The sequence below is a fragment of the Peromyscus maniculatus genome, chromosome 20, assembly GCF_049852395.1.
Source record: "Peromyscus maniculatus bairdii isolate BWxNUB_F1_BW_parent chromosome 20, HU_Pman_BW_mat_3.1, whole genome shotgun sequence".
Lineage (NCBI taxonomy): Eukaryota > Metazoa > Chordata > Mammalia > Rodentia > Cricetidae > Peromyscus > Peromyscus maniculatus.
Genome location: NC_134871.1, coordinates 54,773,511 through 54,796,909, shown reverse-complemented (window position 1 = coordinate 54,796,909; position 23,399 = coordinate 54,773,511). Strand labels below are relative to the sequence as shown.

Below are 23,399 nucleotides of genomic sequence, written 5' to 3'. Positions count from 1 at the left end.
TCCCTGATACAAAGAACATATTTTGCTTTCCTATCCATCCTCTAGATGGACACCTAGACTGCATGCAGGCTTTAGCTACTAAATGATGCTGCTATGAATGGGGTATGAAAAAATCTCCAAGGCCCTGCTTTCAGTTCTGAAGTACACCCGAAAGTGGAATAGCTGGATTGTTCTTAACGTTCTGAGGAATAGCACTATTTCCAAAATGTTTTTGATAGTAGCTGTATGCTTATTCCCACTAACAGTGTACACAAGGTCCCACCCAATTCTCCCTATCCTTGCCAAATTGCTTAACTTCCTGTATTTTTAACAGCCACTGTAGTGAGTGTGAAGAGGTATCTCATTATGGTTTTGTTGTGTGTTCAACTAATGACACATGATATAGAACATCTTTTCCTGGTGCTTACACAGTCCAAAAAAAAAGATACCTTCAAATCTTTTGTCCATTTTGGAATTGGCTTATGTTCTCTGGTTGCAAGTATTTTCTCCCATTCCATCGTTACCTTTTTACGGTTGATGGTGTCTTCTAATGCTCAATTTAAAAAAATTTCATGCAGCCCAATTTGTATGCCAACTTTGCCCTTGGTATCAAAGTCAAGAAACCATCCCCAAATCTAAAGACACAGCACTTTCTTCCTTGTGTTTTACAGTTTTAGTAAGACTGTTGTGTATGATGTTAGAAAGGGTCCCTCCTAATGCTCTCTAACTCCTTTTTTGGCAGTGGGTCTCATGATGTTGTCCAGGATGGATTCCAACTCTTGGGTTCAAGTGAATCCTCCTGCCCCAGCTGCTCAGCTTTTCCATTTCTGTCATTTGTGAGCATCCAGTTTACCTGCACTATTTGTTAAACAGACTGAAAATTCCCAATGGAACAGTCTTGGCATCCTTGTCATATGCAAAGGTTTATTTCTGGGTCTGAATTCTATTGTACTAGTTCACATGTCTCTCTGTATGACAATTTTAAAATGTAGATTAAGTTGTAGAATTAGGAAGCATGAGGTTTTTGATCCTAAGATCCTATGAATTTCAGAACAGGTCTTCCCACTGAGTTGCACTAAATTTAAAGACATACTAAAAACTGGGAATTACTGACAGAAATATTAACCTTCAATTCATGAACATGAGTGTATTTCCATTTCCTTATCAATTACTTTTCTTTCAACATAATTTTCATTGTATAAGTCTTTCACCTGCTTGGTTAAGTTAATTTCTCAGTGTGTGTGTGTGTATGTGTGTGTGTGTGTGTTGTTGTTGTTTTTGTTTTTTGTTTTTCAAGACAGGGTTTCTCTGTGTAGCTTTGAGCCTTTCCTGGAACTCGCTTTGTAGACCAGGCTGGCCTCAAACTCATAGAGATCCACCTGCCTCTGCCTCCTGAGTGCTGGGATTAAGGCGTGCGCCACCACTGCCTGGCCCAATTGCTCAGTATTTTATGATGCGACTACAAATGGGACATTTTCTTTTCACAAGGTTCATTAGCATACAGAAATGCAATTGTTTTTAATGTACTGATTCTATATTTTACTATTTTGTAGAATTCATTTATTAGTTATAATAATATTGTCTAGAATACTTTAGAGTTTTCTGTATGTATAGTTAATCACCTGAACAGGCAGTTTCATTTCTTCCTTTCCAACTTGGATGCCCTTCATTTTTTCCTGCCTATTGGCTAGAACCTTCAAAAGTATGTCAAATAAGAAGTGGGAAAAAAAAGCCGGGTGGTGGTGGTGCATGCCTTTAATTCCAGCACTCAGGAAGCAGAGGCAGGCAGATCTCTGAGTTCGAGGGCAGCCTGGTCTACACAGGGAGTTCTAGGACAGCCAGGGCTGTGCAGAAAAACCCTGTCTTGAAAAGCCAAAGCTAAAGGGTGAGGGAGCATCCTTGCTTTGTTCTTCATCTTAGAGGAAAGGTACCCAGTCTTCTGCCACTTACTGTGATGCCTGCCATGGACTTTTACAAAGCTTTTATTATGGTGGGATAGCTACAATGCATTTCTAGTTTGCTGACTGTTGTTAACATGAAAGGCGCTGAATTCTGTCAAATGCCTTTTCAGTATCAATAGAATTAGCCATGCAATCTTTTCAGTTGTTCTGTTAATGTGCTTTACCATACAACCAATTTAGTAGCCATCCCTGGATTCCAGGAACAAATCTTCCTGGATTCTTGTGTATAATTCTTTTACTATGCAGTTGAATTTAGTCTGCTAGTATTTTCTTGAAGATTTCAAGGTCAGTATTCACAAGGAATATTGGTTTGTAGTGTCTCCCTGGACTATTTTATAAGGTAATGTTCCTCTCATGGAGTGAAGTAAGAAGTGTTACTCCCTCTTCAATGTTTTGGGAAGGTTTGAGAATGGCCAGCATTAGTTCTGTCAATGTTGAATTCACCAGGGAAAGCGTCAAGGGCAGGGTTTCCCGTGTCCTGACCAGACACAGTGTACTCACCTCCAGTCCTTAGCAATATAGATACAGTTGCAAATCTCTAGAAATCATTCACTCAGGTTAACCAAATTGTAGGTGTACAATTATCACAGCACCTGTCTAATTCTTATTTCTATAGACTCAGTAGAGTATTGTCCCTATTTCATCTCTGACTTTAGTAATTTGAATCTTTTCTCCTTTTTCATAAAACCATGTAGATGCAGGTTACCCAACTTAAAGAACCAACTTTTAGGTACTTGTCACCTAATTTCATCCAGTTATGAAAGCTGTGCATGTTAATTATCTTTTAAAATCTGTGAGTTTAGCCGGGCGGTGGTGGCGCACGCCTTTAATCCCAGCACTCGGGAGGCAGAGACAGGCGGATCTCTGTGAGTTCGAGGCCAGCCTGGGCTACCAAGTGAGTTCCAGGAAAGGCGCAAAGCTACACAGAGAAACCCTGTCTCGAAAAACCAAAAAAAAAAAAAAAAAAAAAAAAAAATCTGTGAGTTAAGCTCTGGTGTGAGATAGGATCTATCCTGGAAAATGCTCCAGGAAGCATTTGTGGAAAATAAGCATGCCACTGCATTCTGTACATTCTGTAGATGTAGTTGGTGTAACATGCTGTTTAAATTCTCTGAGCTTCCTCATTTTCTGACAGACTGTTCTACCTATTATTCAAAATTGGGTAATGAAACAGGTAACAATTAAGAAAACTTTTGAGCTGGGAGGTGGTGGTGCATACCTTTCATCTCAGCACTCAGGAGGCAGAGGTAGGTGGATCTTTGTGTTCAAAGCCAGCCTGGTCCACAGAGTGAGTTCCAGGACAGCTAGAACTGTCACACAGAGAAACCCTGTTTCAAAAAACTGGAAAAACAAAACAAAACAAAAACAAACAACAACAACAACAAAAAATCCTTTTTTCTTTATACGTGTCAGTTTTTGATTTATATATTTTAATGAGCTTTTGGTATATATATTTAGATTCTTTGTAATCCTTTTAATTAACAATTTTTAATATTTATTTTAGTGTGCGTGGGGGTGTATGTGGAGGTCAGAGGACGATTTGTTGGAGTTGGGACTCTCCATATAACAAATGAAATTCAGGGAATGAACTCTGGTCTTCAGGTTTGGTGGCAAGTGGCTTAACCTGTGCAGCCACCACCTTTCCTACCAATCAACATTTATTTCTTGTCTTTTCTTGCTACGGTACATTTTTTATTACTATGTATTATGCCCTTCATTGTCTTTTGTGACCCCTTTAGGGCACATTTTGTCTGATGTAACCACCACAGTTCTCATTATTTATTTGCTCACTTAATTTTTTTCTATGCTTTTAACCTTTTCTGACTCTGAATCTACTCAGTCTCTTACAGACAGCATAACCAGATAACATTTACCCTACTGGTACATACACTTGATGAGAGGCTCTATTCATATTTAGGTGAGTAGTGATAAGGAGGGATTCACTTTTATGCCACTTTACTATGTTTTCTGTCAGGTCTATGACTCTCTTGGCATTAGTTCTTATTTTGTGTGCAGCACACTTACTTTTTATGGTGAAAATTTTCAACTCTTTTTTTGAATTTCAAGGATTTACCTTTATCAATCAATTTTTTCATAGGTGAGTTGGTTATTTATTTATTTATTTACTCGTTTATTTATTTATTGCTGCCAACTTGACACAAGCCAGGTTCATGTGGGAAGAGGGAATTTCAATTGAGAAAAATGTTTCCGTAAGACTGGCCTATAGGGAAGTCTACGTGACACTTTCTTGATTGACGTGGGAGGGTCCAGGCCACTGTGGGCAGTACCATTTCTGAGTAGGTAGTCCAAGCTGGGTAAGCGATCAGAAACAAGCCAGTAAACTCTCCTCCATAGCTTCTGCTTCAGTTCCTGCCTGGGCCTGAAAGCATTTAAGTCAAACACACGCTTTCCCCTCAATGCCGCTTTTGCTCACAAGTTTTCTATCAAGCAAACTAGAACATTAGATTTCTAGGTTCCATCTAGTGGCCTCTAATTTCATACTACAGGTCTCCCTTGAACATTTTCTACAAGGTCAGGCAATGAGGAAAAAACTCCTTTAGCCCATTTCTCTGGGAATATTTTAATTTCTCATGCTTGAAGATAGACATGGTGGTATTTTTGGATGGTACAGCTTTAATTCCCCACACCCCACACACAATGAACATACCACCTCAAGACCTAGTTTGAAGGTTTCTGATGATAAATTTCAAATAATCTTTGTTGATTGCTGTTATATGTTACAAGAAATTCTTCTGCTACTTCTAAAATTCTCCTTTGTCTTCCAAAAGAGTGATTATAATGCATTTAAGCATGAATCTCTTGAAAATTATTTTTGTGAGCTTGCGTGTGGTCTATGTTGTACACATATATGTATGCACACATGGAAGCCAAAATCAACATTAGGTTACCTTCCTCTACTGCACTCCACTTTATTTTATTACTATTATTTGTGTGTGTGTGTGTGTGTGTGTGTGTGTGTGTGTGTGTGTGTGTGTGTATGAAAGAGTATCTTTCACTGAACCTGAAGTTTGCAGATTGGGCTAAAATGGCTGGCTATTAAGGCCCAGAAATCCTCTGGTCTCTGTCTTCTGGTAAAGAAGATACATGCAACTGGCTTTTTATGTAGTACTGGGAATCCAAGCTCAGGTGCTCATGCTTAAGCTACAAGCACTTTATATTGAGGTCACCAAGCTTCTTAGATGTTCTTGTCTTTCTCATCAAACATGGGAAGTTTTTAGTCACCATTTCTTTATTCTCTCCCTGCCATACTCCAACATCTATTGGCTGGCTTATTCTTTGTTTTATACCCTTTGTTTTTTGTCTACCTTTCTTCCCCAACTCAGTAGTCTAAGAGCTTGGCTTCTATAATTTGGTCATAAGGAAATAATGAATGATCATTAAATCTACGAGAATGTAATACCCTTTTTAACAGGATCAAACAAACTATATTTTTCTCTTTTAATATATTGGTCCTAGAAAAACAACTATACAGAAAGTACAACACTTCCTGCTAGGAATGATGGCTTTAAAAATAAAATAGCAGTGAGTTACTATTTAACAGTTTTGAATGGCTGTGGTTTGTCAATGTTTTGTCCAGAGAAAATGACTGTTTCTGTTAAGTCATTTTAGACAAAAATCCCAGCGATTACTCAGGGTTACCTAGAACATGTTTCTTGATGGCAATCAGCTACCCAATCTCTGAAGTGTCTTACTAAATATGTATTACTCATGGCAATGGTATTTGAGAATAGCAATTTTAACGTTACTAATTTCCTAAATATATCCAGCCACCTTTGTCTGAAATACAGGAAGCTAACACAAACAGTAACTTTGTAGGAAAACTGATACCTAAGTATTAATACTGTTTAGGAGGCAGATTCTGTGCCAGGAACTTCTCTGCACTATATCCATCAGCAGCCATATTACTCTCTCTCTAAATTCTTCAGCTTGTCTGAAGGCAAATCTTTACCCTCTGAGATGACCGGGATGACTATGGTCAGGGAACTGCCTAGGTTGCTTAAGTGGGATGACAGCACCTGTGACACTGTGTTTGTGAAGTGATTTGGAGACAGGTGTAGCACACATATCACACCAGGCTTCCTTGTGATTGCGGCTGTGATTTTGAAAAGGAGTACAAATCACTGTAAAGACAGGCTTCTGGGAACCACAGAGTAGCTCTTCAGAGGCAGCGATAGCAGGCAGCCATTGCATGGGGCATTTTAGCCTTGCTACTTTTGTTAAGTTGGATATAAAAGTTCTAAAATATAAAGTTAAGACTTAAGCTGGGCAGTGGTGGCGCACGCCTTTAATCCCAGCACTCGGGAGGCAGAGGCAGGCGGATCTTTGTGAGTTTGAGGCCAGCCTAGTCTACAGAGCGAGATCCAGGAAAGGCACAAAGCTACACAGAGAAACCCTGTCTCGAAAAACCAAAAAAAAAAAAAAAGACTTAAAAGCTCACTCTACTATACTATGTACTCTCCATTGTAGGGAAACTGAGAGATATGCAAAATATTTGTGTCAGCATACTGAGTATAAAATTTAGAAAAGGTTTCTTAAAAATAAAACAAAACAAAAACATTTGTTAGCCAGGTATGGTGAAAGAAGCCTTTAGTCCCAGTACTTGAGGGGCAAAGGTAGACAGACCTCTCTGTGAGTAAGTCTGAGGCCAGCCTACCCTATATCAAAGTTTCCTGATCCCCGGGATGATGCAGACCTGTCTCAAAAAACAAAATATAAACATATTTGTTTTATGTGTTTGTATATGTGTGTAAAGTACACACAAGGGTCAGAGGAAAGAAAGCCTGTGTAGGAGCTGACTTTCTTCTATCATGTTGGTTCCAGGGATGAAATTCCATTACTGGACTTGGTGGCAAGCATCTTTACAGTGAGTTGTCTTGTGGACCTGAAAAAAGCTTCTTGTTGGTTCTAAATTTAAAATGCCCAAGGAGAGCTGGGCAGTGGTAGTGGTGGTGGTGGTGGTGGTGGTGGTGGTGGTGGTGGTGGTGGTGGTGGTGGTGGTGGTGCACACCTTTAATCCCAGCACTCAGGAGGCAGAGGCGGGTGGATCTCTGTGAGTTCGAGGCCAGCTTGGGCTACAGAGCGAGATCCAGGACAGGCACCAAAACTACATAAATCCTGTCTCATAAAGCCAACAACAAAAACAAAAACAAACAAATAAAAACAAACAAAGGAAAGGTGGTCCACTTTTCTCAAAGAGCACACATGTCAGGATGTCCATGTCCTCTGGATTCAAAGTTCCTGTTCTGGGTGCCACTGCCAGACCAACAGCAATGCTACACGAACAGGTCTTCACTTTCCGTCTACATGGCAGTAACCTACAACCTTGTCAAGAGAACTTGAAGGTAGAGGATACACACTGTGTGTCACTGGTACACTCTCAGCCAGAGGCCCAGTTCTTGCTCATTGCCTTCCCATAAGGCACTAGCTTTTGGTAGACAGAAAAGTTTGATTTACATTATCTCCTCACAGTAGACAAGGGAAAGAGAATTTACACATTTTTTGGTTCGTATTTTTGTGACAGGGTCTCACTGTGTGGCATGGGCTGGTTTGGAATTCACAACACAGATCAGGTCAGCCTCAAACTCAGAGATCCACCTGCCTTTGCCTCCCAAGAGCTGAGAATCAAGGTGGATGCCACCATGTTCAGTGAGACTTTACACCTTTAACAAACACTGATTTGCAGAAAAACCATTTAGAGATTTAAAGGAAAGCAGTACTACTATACTAAGATTCTGGTCTTTGATGTCAATTCAACAATGGAACTAGATCTGAGTGCTGCTTACCTGCATAATACTGAGTGCAAACAACCGGAAGAGTGCCCTCTCCAGAGCAGGAAACACACCCTAGCAACAAGATTTCCTGGTCATTACTGCGTCCCTTGAGATGTTCCTGAGGTTGGGTACAGTGAAATGTGGAAGCAGGAAGGTATGCATGAGAGATTCTTCACTCACGGGTGAGCATCAAGTCCACAGCTCCCTGCTGTAGCAGCCTGTGAACAGCCTTTACAAACATAGCCCGTGGAACCTCCCTTAAGATCACATAGGACAAGTGATTACTATGTACTACATGCTCCTTACTGGGGTTAATGCAATATAGCTGTGCCCACCTCTTCCTCAAGAAAATACCATTGAAAGAAGCATGTCGTCCAAGAAGAGGGGGCTCAGGTGGGAATCTAGACTTTTCAATTAGGACAAAGGATTTAGCCATGGAGTCAGACAAACTAGGGTTACCCTGCCCCACAACACACGAGCTGGGGGAGTTCTGATTGCAACTTCAACTCTTAAGCTTCAGTTTCATGATCTGTAAAACTAAAACAATTATTCTTAAGAAAGCTCTTAAGAAAACTCTGCAAGACAATGGATAGGCAGGATGTGGAATGCAGAAAACACTCAGTGAATAATGAAAATATTTAAGCATGAGGTACAACAGAATGCACACACCTACAATGTGCACATTGATCACTTTTTTCATATGCATGTATCTATATATTCCTTGTTAAAATTTAGAGCATGGCTAGTACCTCAGAAGTCCCCATATGCCTTTCTAACAATATGCATGTCCCCAGCTCCCATAACCATTCTTCTGTTTACTAGCACAGAGGAATCATATTGCACAGGTGCATTTTACGTCCAGTTTCTATCACTTAGCATTATGCTAATCAAATTATCAATCTCTTGTACACAGCATTTCATTTTCCTTTACTGTGTTCCATGACAGGCACAAGCACATTAACTAGTTTATTTCAATTTGAGAGTACTTAGAAATGCCATTGCTGTGACGCTCCTGGCACATATCTGCTACCAGGCCCATGAGGACACTGGAGCTCCACCTCGATGTGAACCGCTGGCTCACAGAGCAGGTAGGCATACATGCATCAGTGTTGGCCAACACTGACAAGCTACACCCCACAACACGCAGTAAAGCTCAGGTGTTGCATGCCCCTACCATCAGTCACTTGCTTCCCCAGCTACTGGGATGGGCTAGTGGATACAGACTTCTTACTGTAGAGCTCTCTTTAATGGCCACTGAATTTCATTTTGTGAAGTTGCATGCTATATCTTTTGCCTTTTTCTGAAAACTGAATTATCTTTTCTTAGATGTTTTATAGAATACTTGCCATATTATACAAGTCCAAAGTCAGATATACTAAAGGCAAATAATGTTTCAGTCTTTCTTTTACAGCTAGTGCTCCCAATTAGGGGGTCTAGCATCTTGTTTAGGAACTCTGTCTACTTAGTATAATCATCATATTCCCCCGTGATTCCTTCTAGAAGCTCTGTTGTTTTCCTGCTCACAGTGAGAACTATGACTCCCCATGAATTAACATTGCTGAATGGTGAAAAGGGGGGGGGGTCTAAGGCATTCTGCAGCTCCCACCCCTCTCCCCCAAGAGATAGCTCTGCTGAAGCCTCATTAGCAGGAGACCTGCTTCTCTCTGAATGAGGGGCCTCTGGCAGTATTTCTGCACTCTCCATTTTGCTCTGGATGTCATTACTGGAGTATCAGCACTGTCTTAAAGCACTCACAGATGAAAATGTACCTTTCTTATAAGGACTAAGAACCATAGTAAGACATATGCGAAGAACACTTACTTGCTAAGGAGCTATGTGGGGTTATGCAGGGTGTTTATACACATGACACTATTTCAGCCACTACAACCCGGGAGGGGGTGGTAGAGACTCACAGTTAGTGAGAGAGCTGGAGTGAAGAAGTGATATACAGCAAGTCTAAGTCTGTTTGGCCCTAGAGCAGACGCACCTGCCACTATGCCATGTCTCCTCAGCACAAGATTACATGTTATTATTCTTATAGAGGCTTACATTTCTCCATGTAAGTAAATTCTATTTTTTTTAAACAAATGTCTTTCAAAACAAGGGGGGAATTTAGAGATGAGATAGATTAAAGAGTCGGGGGGGGGGTCATAAAATACACACAACAACTCGGATTGGGCTCTCTTTCTATCCTTGTCCCCACCCAATTCCCCCAATAAAAACAATATATTAAAAAAAAAAACCCACATCAAGGACTACCGATCAAAACATAGATCAAAAAAGAATGAAAAGAAAAACATTGCAAATAAAGTTCAGCTGTTTCTATTTGGGAACAACAACAAAAAAAATCCCACTTGCCACAATAAACTGACAAATAAGAAATTGACTCTGCGGTAGTGAAGCTGGAATTTTCCGATGGCACTAGCTACTCTGTCATTACTGTGGGTGACCCAAGAGTGAGTGGGGGCGATCAACAGCTGGGAGCTGGCTGGGCTCACATCCCTGACCCAGGAGTACCCCAGTGCAGGCCTGCAGGGTTAGGCTCCCTTCTGAGCCATGGCTTTCCCCTGGCAGTGGAAATCCCTGTTAGTTGCATAAGCTGCTTCCAAAGAATACCCCACTCTGTTAGGCCAGCCTAATCTTCCCTTCTGCAGGTGATGGAAGCAGCAGAGGTCTTTTACAACGAGGTCTACAGATTTCTCATGAGAAAGGATGGGCATTTATAAGCATCTCAGGCCCCACCCCAATACCTGGAGGATGCTCAAGGACACTACACAGCCAGTTTATAGTTTATCCAGGCACATTCCGTTATGTATTTTCTGTGTGTGCGTGCATACACACATGCATGCACACAAGCAGCAGAGAAATAGAAAGAGAGCCAGATAGAGGGAGAGGGAGAACAAGGTGTCTAAAGCTTGATTAAAAACTTGGTTAGGTTAAATGATTGGAAGAATGGATTAAACCAAACAAATTCAAAATATTGCCAAACCTAGGATAAAGATTCATTAAACAATTGAAGAACCCTTGGGGAAAAGTTTTCTTGGAGTTGCTCTGCCTCCTGATTAATAAACATAAATAAATGCAAGAATCAAGACATACTAACACTTACATAGAAGAATTAAAATGGAAACTCATGAGTGACTGTGTCTTCTCACTGAATGGGGAAGACGGGGTCAGTTTTAAATTTAATTTTGGACCTGCTAATTTAGGAATGTGACATGGGGAGTTGATGCTCGGCATGAAGCTTGCCCTGAGTGTGTACAGCCATAAGAACTATAACCACACACAGGACAGCAATGACACAGCCCAAGTCACTCTACCTACCAACTCTTGTCTGGATGGCATGCATCAACAACCTTCCTGGAGGTCACCCATCTTTCCTAAGGCCTGGACTAGTTCCAGATATGTCAAAGACATTCAATAAACACTGCCAGAGACAACAGAAGAGTTCTAGGTACCAGGAAGCCGGGGCACACTTCAATGTTTAAGTTATGGAAAAGGCAGCAACAAAGGAGACAACGAAGAGCCACGGAAAGAAGAAAACAGGGAAGGAGAAAAACAGAAGCCAAGAAAGGTAGTATACTAAGGGCATGATAAAATAAATAATAAATAATTCTGATAAAATAAAGTCATAGGGCTGGAAAGATGGCTCAGTAGGTAAGAAACTCTGCTGCTCTTCCAGAGACCCAAAACCAATGGTAGGCAGCTCACAACCACCTAGAACTCCAGCTCCAGAGGCAGTCAAAACCCTGTCTTCTGGTGTGGTGGTATTGTGTTCCCCAAAATATTGTGTACCCTAATAAATTTATCTGGGGTCAGAGAACAGAAAGCCACTAGATACAGAGGCTAGAAAATGGTAGCACTCACACCTAGCATTCCAGAGGGAGAAATCCATCTGGGATCTCTGTGAGTTCAAGGCCACATTGGAAAGAGCCAGGCATGGTGACTCACGCCTTTAATCCCAGGGAGTGAGTCTTTAATCCCAGGGAGTGATGGTAGAAGGCAGAAAGATATATAAGATGTGAGAACCAGGAACTAGCAGCATTTGGCCTGGTTGAGCATTTGGCTGGTTTGGCATTCAGGCTTTCGAGCAGCAGTTCAGCTGAGATTCATTCTGGATGAGGACTCAGAGGCTTCCAGTCTGAGGAAACAGGACCAGCTGAGAACTGGTGAGGTGAGATAGCTGTGGCTTGTTCTGTCTATCTGATCTACCAGCATTGATCCCAATAACTGGCCTCAGGTTTGTTTTATTAATAAGAACTTTTAAGATTCCTTCTACATTCTGGCCTCTGTGAACACCTGTACATGCATGTACATATCCACATACACATAAATCAAAACAAGATAAATCTTAGAAATTATTAAATCACATAGATATAGAGCAAAATATCCACCGATTTTGGCAATATGTTGGAAATGTGGCCATTAACAAACCATGAAATTTATAAACACACTCTGTCTCTGACCCCTTTTGAAGTCTCACTGGAAAAAAAAATTGGGGGTTGGAGGTGTTTTGAGACAGGATTTCTCTGTTCAGTCTTTGGCTGTCCTAGAATTAGCTCTGTAGACCAAGCTGGCCTTGAACTCACAAAGATCCACCTGCCTCAGCCTCCTGAGTACTGGGATTAAAGAAGTGCACCACAATCCCCTGGCATGAAAAAAAAATTTAAAGGCACAAATGCATACATGTAAGATTTTAGACGCTAGGGCTGGAGAGAGGGATCAGCAGTTAAGAGCATTTGCTGCTCTTGCAGAGGACCTGAATTTGGTTCCCAGCGCCTACACTAGGCAGCTCAGAATCACGTGTATATCCCGTTCCAGGGGTTCCAACACCCTCTTTTAGCCTCCATGGGCATATGCATACATGTGGTACACATGCCTCCTTGCCTAACATATACAGATAAAATTAAATAAATATTTAAAAAAATGTTTTAAATGCTAAAAGGAAAGAGACAAGAAGTTAACAGACAGACAAACTGACTGAGTAAAACCAGGGAGGACAGCACAAAGAAGAACAAGAAAGTGATTTGAAAGGTGATCACATGCACATGTTCAATTACAGGTGAAAATGGGCCCCATCCCCTAGAAATGAAAAAATAGTACCTTAGGGTTTCTACTGCTGTGAAGAGATACCATGATCATGGCAATTCTTATGAAGGAAGACATTTAATCAGGGTGGCTTACAGTTTCAGAGGTTTAGTCCATTATCATCATATTGGGAAGCATGGAAGCATACAGGCAGACATGGTGCTGGAGAAGGAGCTAAGAGTTCTACCATAGATTGGTAGGCAGCAGGAAGAGAAGTAAGCCACTAGGTTTGGCTTGAGCTTCTGAGACCTCACAGCCCACCCACAGTAACACAGTTCTTCCAACAAAGCCACACCTATTCCAACTAGGCCACACCTAATAGTTTCACTCCCTATGGACATATGGGAACCATTTTTTTTCAAACCACCACAAAAAAGAACCCTTAAAAAAATAAAACAAAAGAAATGTTTGCAAATTTAAGAAGCAGGTGGGCCTAGGGACTAAGGAGACAGCTCAGTCAATGAAGTGCTTGCCTTGCAAGCCTGAGGTCCCAGGTTAGATCCTCAACAACCACAGAAAATGCCAGGTGATAGCACACACTTGTAATCCCAGCACGGGGGAACTAGAAACAGAATGATACTGTGCTCACTGGCCAACCAGCTTAGCCTAACTGGCAAGCTCCAGGTCCCAGTGAGTCTCTGACTCAAACAATAAGGCAGATGGCACCAGAGAAGGAATGACACATGAGGTTCACACACACACACACACACACACACACACACACACACACACACACACACACACACGGGGCAGGGGAAGTAGGTGGATCCTAGTGACTCTCCTTCATCTCAATAGAAGACTGGAATAACCCATTAAGTCAAGCAGCAGGGTAAAGAACATGGAGTACACATCAGAATCAGCTAAGAGTAGAGATAACCTTCTGGGGCAAGAGGGGATAAATATAAGCATAAATAAGATCAAGTCAAGTCCTTAGAGCTAGCCTGACAAAATACAATCACTACACATTTTAGCACAACAATAGAAAAGTTGGAGGCCAAAGGAAAAGATCTGTTAAAAAAAAAATCACACTTTAAAAATCATGTGTGCATGCATATGTTTGACGATTTTCATGTGCAGGTCAGAGGACAATTCTGTAGGGTCAGTTCTCTCCTTCCATTTGTATATGGGTTCTGGGGATCAAACCCGGGTTGATAGCCTTGCATGGCAGGTGTCTTAACCCCACGAGCTACCAGCCCAAGCAAAACATTTTCAAATAAACTCCGATTGTCCTCCGACAATGAAGCCACATTAAAGGAAATTCTAAAAGGAGGAGAATGAGTCCAGGCAGAGGGGCCGGAGATGTAATTAATTAAAGAGAGGAAAAGTGATAAACAAATACTGACATTATACAACAGAAACAATACTTACTTGTTTATTTTTATTAATTGTGTGTGTGTTCACATATATGCCATTGTATGTGTAGAGGTCAGACAACAAGTTGTGGGTATTGGTTCTCTGATACAAAGTGGATTCCAGGGATCAAATTAAGGTGGTCAAGATTGGCAGCAAACACCCTTACCTGCTGATTCATTTTGCTGGCCCAAGAAACATTTTATGAGGTTCCAAATACAGAACTAAACACAGCATAGCCCGAGCATGGGAGGGGTCTTAGTGGTCCTGGACTACCTAAGTAGAGGGAGTAAGGGGCCTAAGATTGGAAGATTCTGTCATGTACTCCATTTGCTCAGGAAATAATGCCAACAATTAACAAACGAGCTCATGAAAGTAAAAGCTTATGACCAGCAAAGGAAGTAATTCATCAAGTACAGAAATGGTCTACAAAATATGAGAAGAATCTTTGCTGGGTATAGATCTGACAGAGGATTAATATCTAGAATATACAAAGAACTCTGAAAACTAATTACTAAACAACCCAGTTAACTTAGCTAATAATAAAGTGAGCAGACAATCCTCAAAGATAAAGAAAGTATGAATGCCCAATAAATATCTGAAAAAAATGTTTAACACTTGTACCCATCAGAGAAATGCAAACAACAAACAAAAAAAAAGACACTGAGATGCCACCTCACCCCAGTGAAGATGCAGAGAAAACTCAGAGAACCACAGACACTGGTGAGGATGTGAGCCAAAAAAAAAAAAAAAAAAAACCCACAAGAACAAAAAACCCAACCAAACAAACAAACCCCTCTTAACTGTGGTGGGGTTTAACCAGTCCACTCACTATGAAAATCAGAATGGAGGTTCCTTAAAAAAGGAAGAGCAAAGCTACCAGCTGACCCAGCCATGCCAGTCCTGGATATTTATCTGAAGGACTCCAAGTCAATCCATCACAGAGACACCTGCACATCAATGCTTACTGCAGCACTGCTCAGAATAGCTAAATTATGGGATCAGCCTACATGTCCATCAGCAGAAAGGATAAAGAAATTGTGGTGTATGTATAGATAGGAATTTTTCAGCCATAAGGAAATCAGGTTTTTGGCAAGAAAATGGGTGTAAATGGAGACAGTCGTATTAAGCAAATTAAATCAGTTTCAGGAAGACAAGTATGACATGTTTTCTCTCATTTGTAGGCCCTAGAGTTTACAGAAACATACAAAATTATGCATATATATATCTATATATATCAATCATGTGAAAGTAGAAATAGAACTGTCTACAGACACTATGTGTCCAATGAAGGCAATGAGTGTAGATCAATACAAAATCATCTGTAACCCCAGTGCTGGAGAATGGAGGTAGCAGTAACAGGGAGGTCCGTACAGCTCAATGGTCAGAGGCCTGGCCAAATCTAGGCATTCCAGGTTCAGCGAGAGACCCTTTCTCAAAAAATAAGGTGGAAGATAACTGAGGAAAACATGCAATGTAAAAGCTCTAAACTCCACATTCCATATACTTGTACACAAATGTGTATTCCCATATATACAAGCACTCCCCGCATGAACATATATGTAACACACAAATAATAAAAGTGAAAGACAGTAAAAATGTACCAATGGCTTCATCAAGAACATTATGTTTTGGGTATGAGTACAAATATAACACACACAATTCAGATGGCAAGTGATCATGTTGTTTTATAAAGGGTTCAATTTTTGCTTGTCTCATGAAGCAGGATCTTGCTAGGTAGCTAGTTACCTCTGCTTTCTGAGTGCTGGGTTACTGGTGTGCACTACCACTTCCTGGTCAAAGAAACATTCAGGAGATGCTCGGTCCCTTTAGTAATGTACAATGGGGAATGGGGTCTGCAGTCTTAATTGCAGTGCTGGACCTCCGAGGGAAATGAGATGGCAGTACACAAGAGCTAAATGCTCAAACCATGAAGTATGCAGGCAGTACCAAAAGGTATCTATTACAGTATATGGGGCTGGCCTGGAGAGACAGCTCAACAGTTAAGAGAGCTAGCTGCTCTTGCAGGGAACCCATGTTCAGTTCCCAGTACCCACACAGAAGCTCACAACTGTCTGTAACCCCAGTTCTGGGGATCCAGTGACACCTTCTGGCCACTGTGGGCACTGCATTCATGGTGTGCATATATACAGGCAGGCAAACACTTATAACTACAAAATAAAAATAAATAAATCTTTAAAAAAAAAACACAGTATAACATTTCCGTAGACAAAAGCAACTACAAGAAAAAACAGTTCCAAGGGTGGAATAAACAGAATGCAGATCCTGGGCATAGTGGCATACTACTTGGAACTGAAGGAGGACCATAAAAAGTTTGAGACCAGACTAGGCTACATAGCAAGACCTTTTTTTCAAATTAAAAATCCAAAGTATGGAGAGTGCCAGAGCTACAGTTCTCCCATTAAATGCCTTCTGAAAAAGAAAAGCCATTAAAATGCATTATTTTCTTTCTTTCCTTCTTTGTTTGTTTGTTTGTTTGAGACAGGATCTCACTATGTCGTTCTGGCTGTGGCTGTCCTGGAACTATGTAGACCAGCCTGTCCTTGAACTCACAGAGATCTACCAGCCTCTGCTTCCCCAGTTAGCGTTAGGAGCAAAGGCATGTGCTAGCACACCCAGTATAAACGCATTATTTTCAACAAAACATTTAAGGAAGAGAAGAGGCACTGAGGAAGAAGAACAACTGGGAGGTGAGGAGTGATGTCAGGGTACTGAGATAATTCTCAGGACACCTGCTGCGAGCAAAAGCAGAGGAAGAGAAGCAGCTGCGCACGTGCACCCATGGGTGAGGTGGGCAACATGATGCATACCATTTCTCTATTTGTTTTGGTAACCAGATTTTAATTTACAGCTTATAACTAAAAATGAACCACTGGGGTGTAATGCCTTCTCATTTCTGACAATTCAACATTGTTTGCCTTTTGCTCTGATACTTCAGGATGTAGCTCATCTTATTGTAAACATACTTTATATGACATTAAAATCTGGTGGGACTAATAAATGAAACTGCAAAGGAATATCAAACACACTAAAATTACTTATCATATTCTCTTTTCTTAATGATTAAGAGGAGAATCGAGGTCTCACAATGCTGCATTATTGCCACAAAAGCCAATTGTCTACATGGATATCCATGATATGCTTTAAAGTAATTTTTCTACTGCACGGACATGTGCATATGATTTGGCTGCATGCGTTCACCTCATCTCAGCAACTACTATGGAGGCAGTGCAGGAGAGCCAACTACTCACAAGCTTAAGTCCTGACTGACATTCAGGACAAGTGATTGGGACTTTTGGTTTATTTCCTCGTCTACAAAATGGGGTCTGATCATACTAGCTCCTGCTTCTGGTATTGCCAGAATTAAGCAAGGTCATACCATGTTGGAAGACACGATAAAGAGTAAACAAAGGGGGAAGCACTGTGACAGAAGAACCTGCTCTCTCACTGGAAAGATATCTACTGCCCCCACCAAGGAAAACACTCTTCTTTTATCTTTCCTTTTTCTTTGAGCTAAAAAGCCGTTAAAACTCTACTCTGAAGACTCTGTGGTGTGGTGATATATTCTGTACCCCAATATACTATGTACCCTAATAAACTTATTTGGAGTATAATAATAGGAGCTAGCCACTAGATTATACATAGAGGCAGACAGTGGTGGCACACACCTTTAATCCTATCACTCCGGAGGAAGAGATCCATCTGGATCTCTGTGAGTTAAAGGCCACACTGAATAGAGTCAGGCAGTGGTGGCACCCACCTTTAATCCCAGCAATGCAGTAGCTGATTGCAATGTATACAGTGGATCCATTCTTTTAAGCCTTGAAGGAGGGCCTTCTGAGGCTCTTGATGTGGCTTTCCCTAACCTCAGGAGCTGCTGTGCTCTTTAAGATATTATATTATAAATTGGACAAATGGCAGTATCTTTAGCACAAATATTAAGCATTTCTCTGTTTACTCTGAAACGTGTGATTATCTTCTTCGTAGAAGTCCCCAAGAGAAGGTTTTCCTGGGTAAAGTACCCCTAAAAATCCTAGGCTGGGCTCCTCAATATCCAACCAAGCCTTATCCTCTCAACTTTCAACTTCATAAGGACTCTTCTTCCAATGCAAAAGCATAGGCCATGCAGGGCCCAGAGCAAAGGGCAGGACAGAATTTGGCTCATTAGGTAAATTCTTATAATTAAATAGGTTTCATTTCAAATCTAAAGAGGTTGCACCAGGTCCCTGACTAATCATTGTACTAAATTAGTTTTATTTGGCATCATGACCTAGTGCACTGAAGAAATAATCAAGATCTCATGCAGAACACTAGTCAGGAAGGATAGACAACAACCCAAGAAGGGGCAGAGATCCCACCTCAGCAGCAGGGGGCTGCAGGACAGGGCCTTAACAAGGAAAATGAATGGGCACAGAAACGTTCTTATTGCTAGAGTGCATGTGCCTCGTGCTTCTGTGCGGTCAAGCCTTTGTTAATGTAATGCTGACTGACAGGAGTCTAAGATCTCTACAGCGAAAACAATGTATGCTTATTCCAAGGACCACACACATACTTTGGAGATGACATATAGCACAGAGGTGGAATGAGCTGTCTCTGCCACATTTTTAGTCACATGCTGTTTTCAGATGTCCTGGTTACCTTGAAAATTAGCTCACTGTACTATGAGTGAGCCATCTTACATACTGAACAAGCGCCAAGACAGGGGCAAGCCAGGCGCTAGCGCCTGCTCGTGGGCCACAGTCAAGGATACAGGGGTTGTTGTCATCAATATTGCTGCTGTCCAGGATCAGAGGAATGCCATCCAGTTCATTCACCTAAAAGGAAAGAAAATGGACAACCAGGTCAGGAGCACAGAACAGATGACTCATTTCACCTCCCTAATTTCCTGATTATAATATTGTTATAATCAACTACTACAACATATAAAAGCAGATATATAGGGGTTCGATAGATGGCTCAGTCAGTACAGTGCATATTTTGGAACCATAAAGACCCGAGTTTGATCCCTAGAACCCATGTTTTTAAAAACAAACAAACAATCAATCCCCTACTCCAACAAAAAACCAGGCACGGTGGAGCACACTTGTAATCCCAGCACAAGGACTGTGAACAGTCAAGTCTAGTCTAATTGCTGAGCTTCACATCAATGAGACCTTGTCTCAAAAACAAAGCAGCTGGCACCAAGGAATAGCACTGGAAGGTGCCCTTTGGTCTCCAAGTGCAGATGCACACTCATGCATACAACACACACAAAGAGAGAAGCGGGCATATGAGCACAAAGATAACTTTATTCTTTTCACTCTTCCTGAAGACAGTTAGGGCATTTGGGGCAGCCATATTCAAAAAAGAGCAAAAGTAGATACACTCTAATGATGCCTTTTAAGGATAAACTTTCTATCTGAGCTTTAAGAACAAAGAAATGCTACCAAAATAGAGATCAGAATCCTTTTCTATGATGAAAACAGGAAAAGGACTTTTCAACTAAGACTAGTGTCCAGAAATGAAAGTTTTAACATTTGACATTAAAAAAAAAAAAGACAAATTAAAACTGTGAAGAAATATTTGTGGGGTGTTACAGATTTGTAATATAGTTGCAAAGGATTAGCATTTTTTTCTTTTTCTTTTTTTTTTTTTTTTTCAGAGCTGAGGCTCGAACTCAGTGCCTTGTGCTTGCTAAGGATTAGCATTTTATTACAAAACTGAAACAGTCCGAGATTTTTGTTAGTGAGTAGTAGAGGCTACAGGGTGTCAGCAGGGGAACAAGGGTAAACACACACTGGAGATGATGAGCCTAAGCAGTAATCTAGGAATCAGGAGACAGATGTGACAGGGCTGAGAGCTGAAGTCTGGCCATGATCCCAACCTTGGGCATGTTATGGAACCTTGACGACTCAGTTTTCTCATCTACAAAATGGAAAGTTTTTTGTTTTGTTTTGTTTTTTAAAAGTCCACTTCAAAGAAAACAGTAGCTGTAGAACAGATTGTGGCTGAGGATTATGATGCTGGCTGACTGTAGCAAGGAATAGGGACTTCTGGAAGCCCAAGGAAGCAAGTATATTTTCAATAGGGCCAAATATATACTTTCATTCTGCATAGTGCTAAACTGCCAACTTCTCATAAGTAAGAGAAGAAAAACAAAACTATTCAGGATTTATTCAGTGCAAGAAAAACATTAAAGAAAAAAAGTAAAATTCTAAGGTCTATCAAGTTGTAAGATTTTGATAGAAGTGAAATCACACATAAATACTGAAACTTAAGCTAAATTAAAGATTTATTAAACATCATGGCTCCACTGAAGCTGTGGGCACCTAGGTAAACACCTCACTCACAGGGCTGCATTACAAAAGGCTACAGGAAACTTTTTATAGAACCCATTGACTGTTTTCAACGTACATGGACTATTCTAGACACATGACAAATACATAATTATAGACTTAAGAATGAACACAGGGTAAGGTCACTGGGAACAGCAGACATAAATGTAACACCTTTCCAAGGGGGCCTGACAACAGAATTTGTTATTACAGAGCTCAGGTTTATTGCTGCAGCTACATGTGTAAAATGACTATCTGGGGCAAGAGAACAATTAGGAAATTAACGAGTTTTCTTCTGTTAGCACTCCATAAAATAAGGAAGTTGTTTGTTTCTTTACCTAACATGTTAGGAACTGATTGTAAACCCATAATAAATGAGTCACAAGTTATAGTTCTCTGGAGGAGCCAAGCTCATTCAACACTTTCTTTTTACATGGTAATGTTGCCTTACAAGACAGTAAGCCTAGCTTAAACAAACATCAGGGCCCTAGAAACAGTGTAGACAGAGGACAGCTAACTGATTATCTATTTCCTTTCAGTCCCACAGGAGCAGGTGATGCTGGAGAAACACTGTAAAGCATATAGGCCTTACAGGAGAGCAAGCTCCTTTGGGAACATGTAGTGGGCTGGCCAAGAAACTACCTTAGTAATCCTGGTTGCTTTGACACTGAATAGTGAATACAAAACCCTGAAAAAACTCAAGAGCAGACACAATACTAAGGTGGGGCAGAATCTTTTCCAGTCAGGCCTTAATGTTTAATAAAAATGCATTCATAACATAGATCTTCAGGCAGACTCACAGATAATAATCTTAAGCCAAAAAGAATGAACCAGGGCTGGGGATGTCTCAGTGGCACAGCGCTTGCCTAGCAAACTTCAGGCCCTTGGTTCTATCCCCAGCACTACAGGTAGGAAGGTAGGTAGGTAGGTAGGCAGGCAGGCAGGCAGGCAGAGTCCACATTTTAGCCAGGTGTGGTGGTGCATATTGGTTTGTTTGCAATTTTTAAAAACTGCTTTGCTGCTGTACTATTGGCCATGCTGCTATAAGAAAGCAGCATAGAGCAAATGGCTTATAGGATAGACATCAACTATTTCTCTGCTTTGGTGGCAAAGAGTTGAAGGTTAAGAGATCAACAGGGTGTTTTGTTGTTGTTATTTCCTTTCTACTGAAGATGGTAGAACAGAATTTGCTTCAGGCTTCTTTTTGGGCCACTGCTGGTGGGTCCTTTTTGGCTTGCAGATTTCTGTGTTGACCATCATATAATGTTTGGCCTATACCTGTAGACTGTATCCAAACTGCTCTTTTGTATAAGGGTACCATTCACACTGCGCTAGGTAGCCCATCTTGCATCAGTTTAACCTCATCATAAATTGGCTAATTACATCTGAAATGACCATTTCTAAATAAGGTCACATATAGCACTTCAACACAGGAAGAGAAGAGAGAGGATGCAAAATTCAACCAATAATAGCTACTATATGTCTCTCCCAATAAACTTTAAAGTCAGTTTTAAAAAAAAATCTATGAGATTTAGACTGGTATAGTCTAAATAACTTCCACATTAACACCTTGGGAAGAAATGACATCTTTACAACAATGAATTTTTCTTTAAATCTCAGCTTCTCTTGGTAACTTTTAGGGCTTTCAGGTCTGGAATATATACTTAAGCTTATTCCTAAGAATTTCACGCTTTATATTGGCACTGTAGAAAGATTTCATTCGTTGCTAGATATTTTTATTTGTTTGGTTTCTAGAGACAGAGTTTTGTTGTGTTGTTCAAGCTGAGCTCAACTAGAGATCCTTCCAACCACTAGGCCTATATACCTCTTCCTCTCTCTTTTTTCCAAGTGGTTGTTCTAGAGTTCAGAGTATACATCTTTAACTTGTTGCAACCTGCTTATAAATAGCATTATACTACTTCACACACAATATATGTCACCATGCTTTAAGGAACAAACCATGTTTTGTACACAGCTGTTACAACAGAATAGGAAAAGTTAATACTAAACAATGAATGTACAAAGCCAGTATCACGTGGTCTCTAAACTGAGTAAGACAAACCAGTACAAGAAAATTACAAACCCACTTAAACCCTCCGCACCACCAATCCTGTAACTAGCTAGACTGAACAGTCTCCAAAAATGCATCAAGATCAGGCAGCTTTCTCAAAAAAATGCAAATATAGCACAGATCAAGATGTAGACAAGGAAATGAGCCTCACTGATATACTCAAATTCATTTCAGTCTGCAGAGAAAAGTACCAGCCAAGCTCAGCCCTACTTATAATTTCTTACATTCTCAGAAAACCATTAAACTGAAAGAGGGTTATATCAGGTCTGTCATGAATTCCTCAGTTACAGTAAGTTTAGGTAGACCAAAACAATACAAAAGTGCATAAACATTATCTGCTTCCAAGTAATGATGTAGAAAAGTTAATCTGATAAGATGCTAAAATTGGGGCAATGGTGGCGCATGCCTTTAATCACAGCACTTGGGAGCCAGAGCCAGGCTGATCTTTGTGAGTTCAAGGCCAGCCTGGTCTACGGAGCAAGATCCAGGAAAGGAGCAAAGCTACACAGAGAAACCCTATCTCGGGGGGGGGGGGGGGGGGGGGAATGTAAAGGTCTTTGGAACATTTTTATCTCTAAAGATCAGAGATGCTCAGGAAAGTCATGAGGAGCTGATGTGAGAAGTTCTTCAAGGCTCACCAACAAGACAGAAGAAGTGGAGGATGAAAATAATAAAGCATTAAGACTGATACAGCTAACAGACTTGTCTGTTCTTATTTTGATTTTGAACTTTTAAAAATTTTTAATTAAGATAGTTATATCACTCCTTCCATTCTTCCTTAACTCCCTCTCACGTCTCACCCTACCCCTGCCCTGCCCCTCTA

The 23,399-nt window shown here is 40.7% G+C and overlaps 1 protein-coding gene across 1 annotated transcript in view; it reads right to left on the bottom strand.

Annotated features, from left to right (window-relative positions):
- Positions 1 to 23,399, bottom strand: part of Atxn10 (ataxin 10) — a 142,499-nt gene that overhangs the window by 13,286 nt on the left and 105,814 nt on the right. Inside the window, exon 10 of the mRNA XM_042265503.2 lies at positions 18,942 to 19,005. Within this exon, the coding sequence (XP_042121437.1) occupies positions 18,942 to 19,005 (64 nt within the window). The remainder of the gene's footprint in view (positions 1 to 18,941; positions 19,006 to 23,399) is intronic.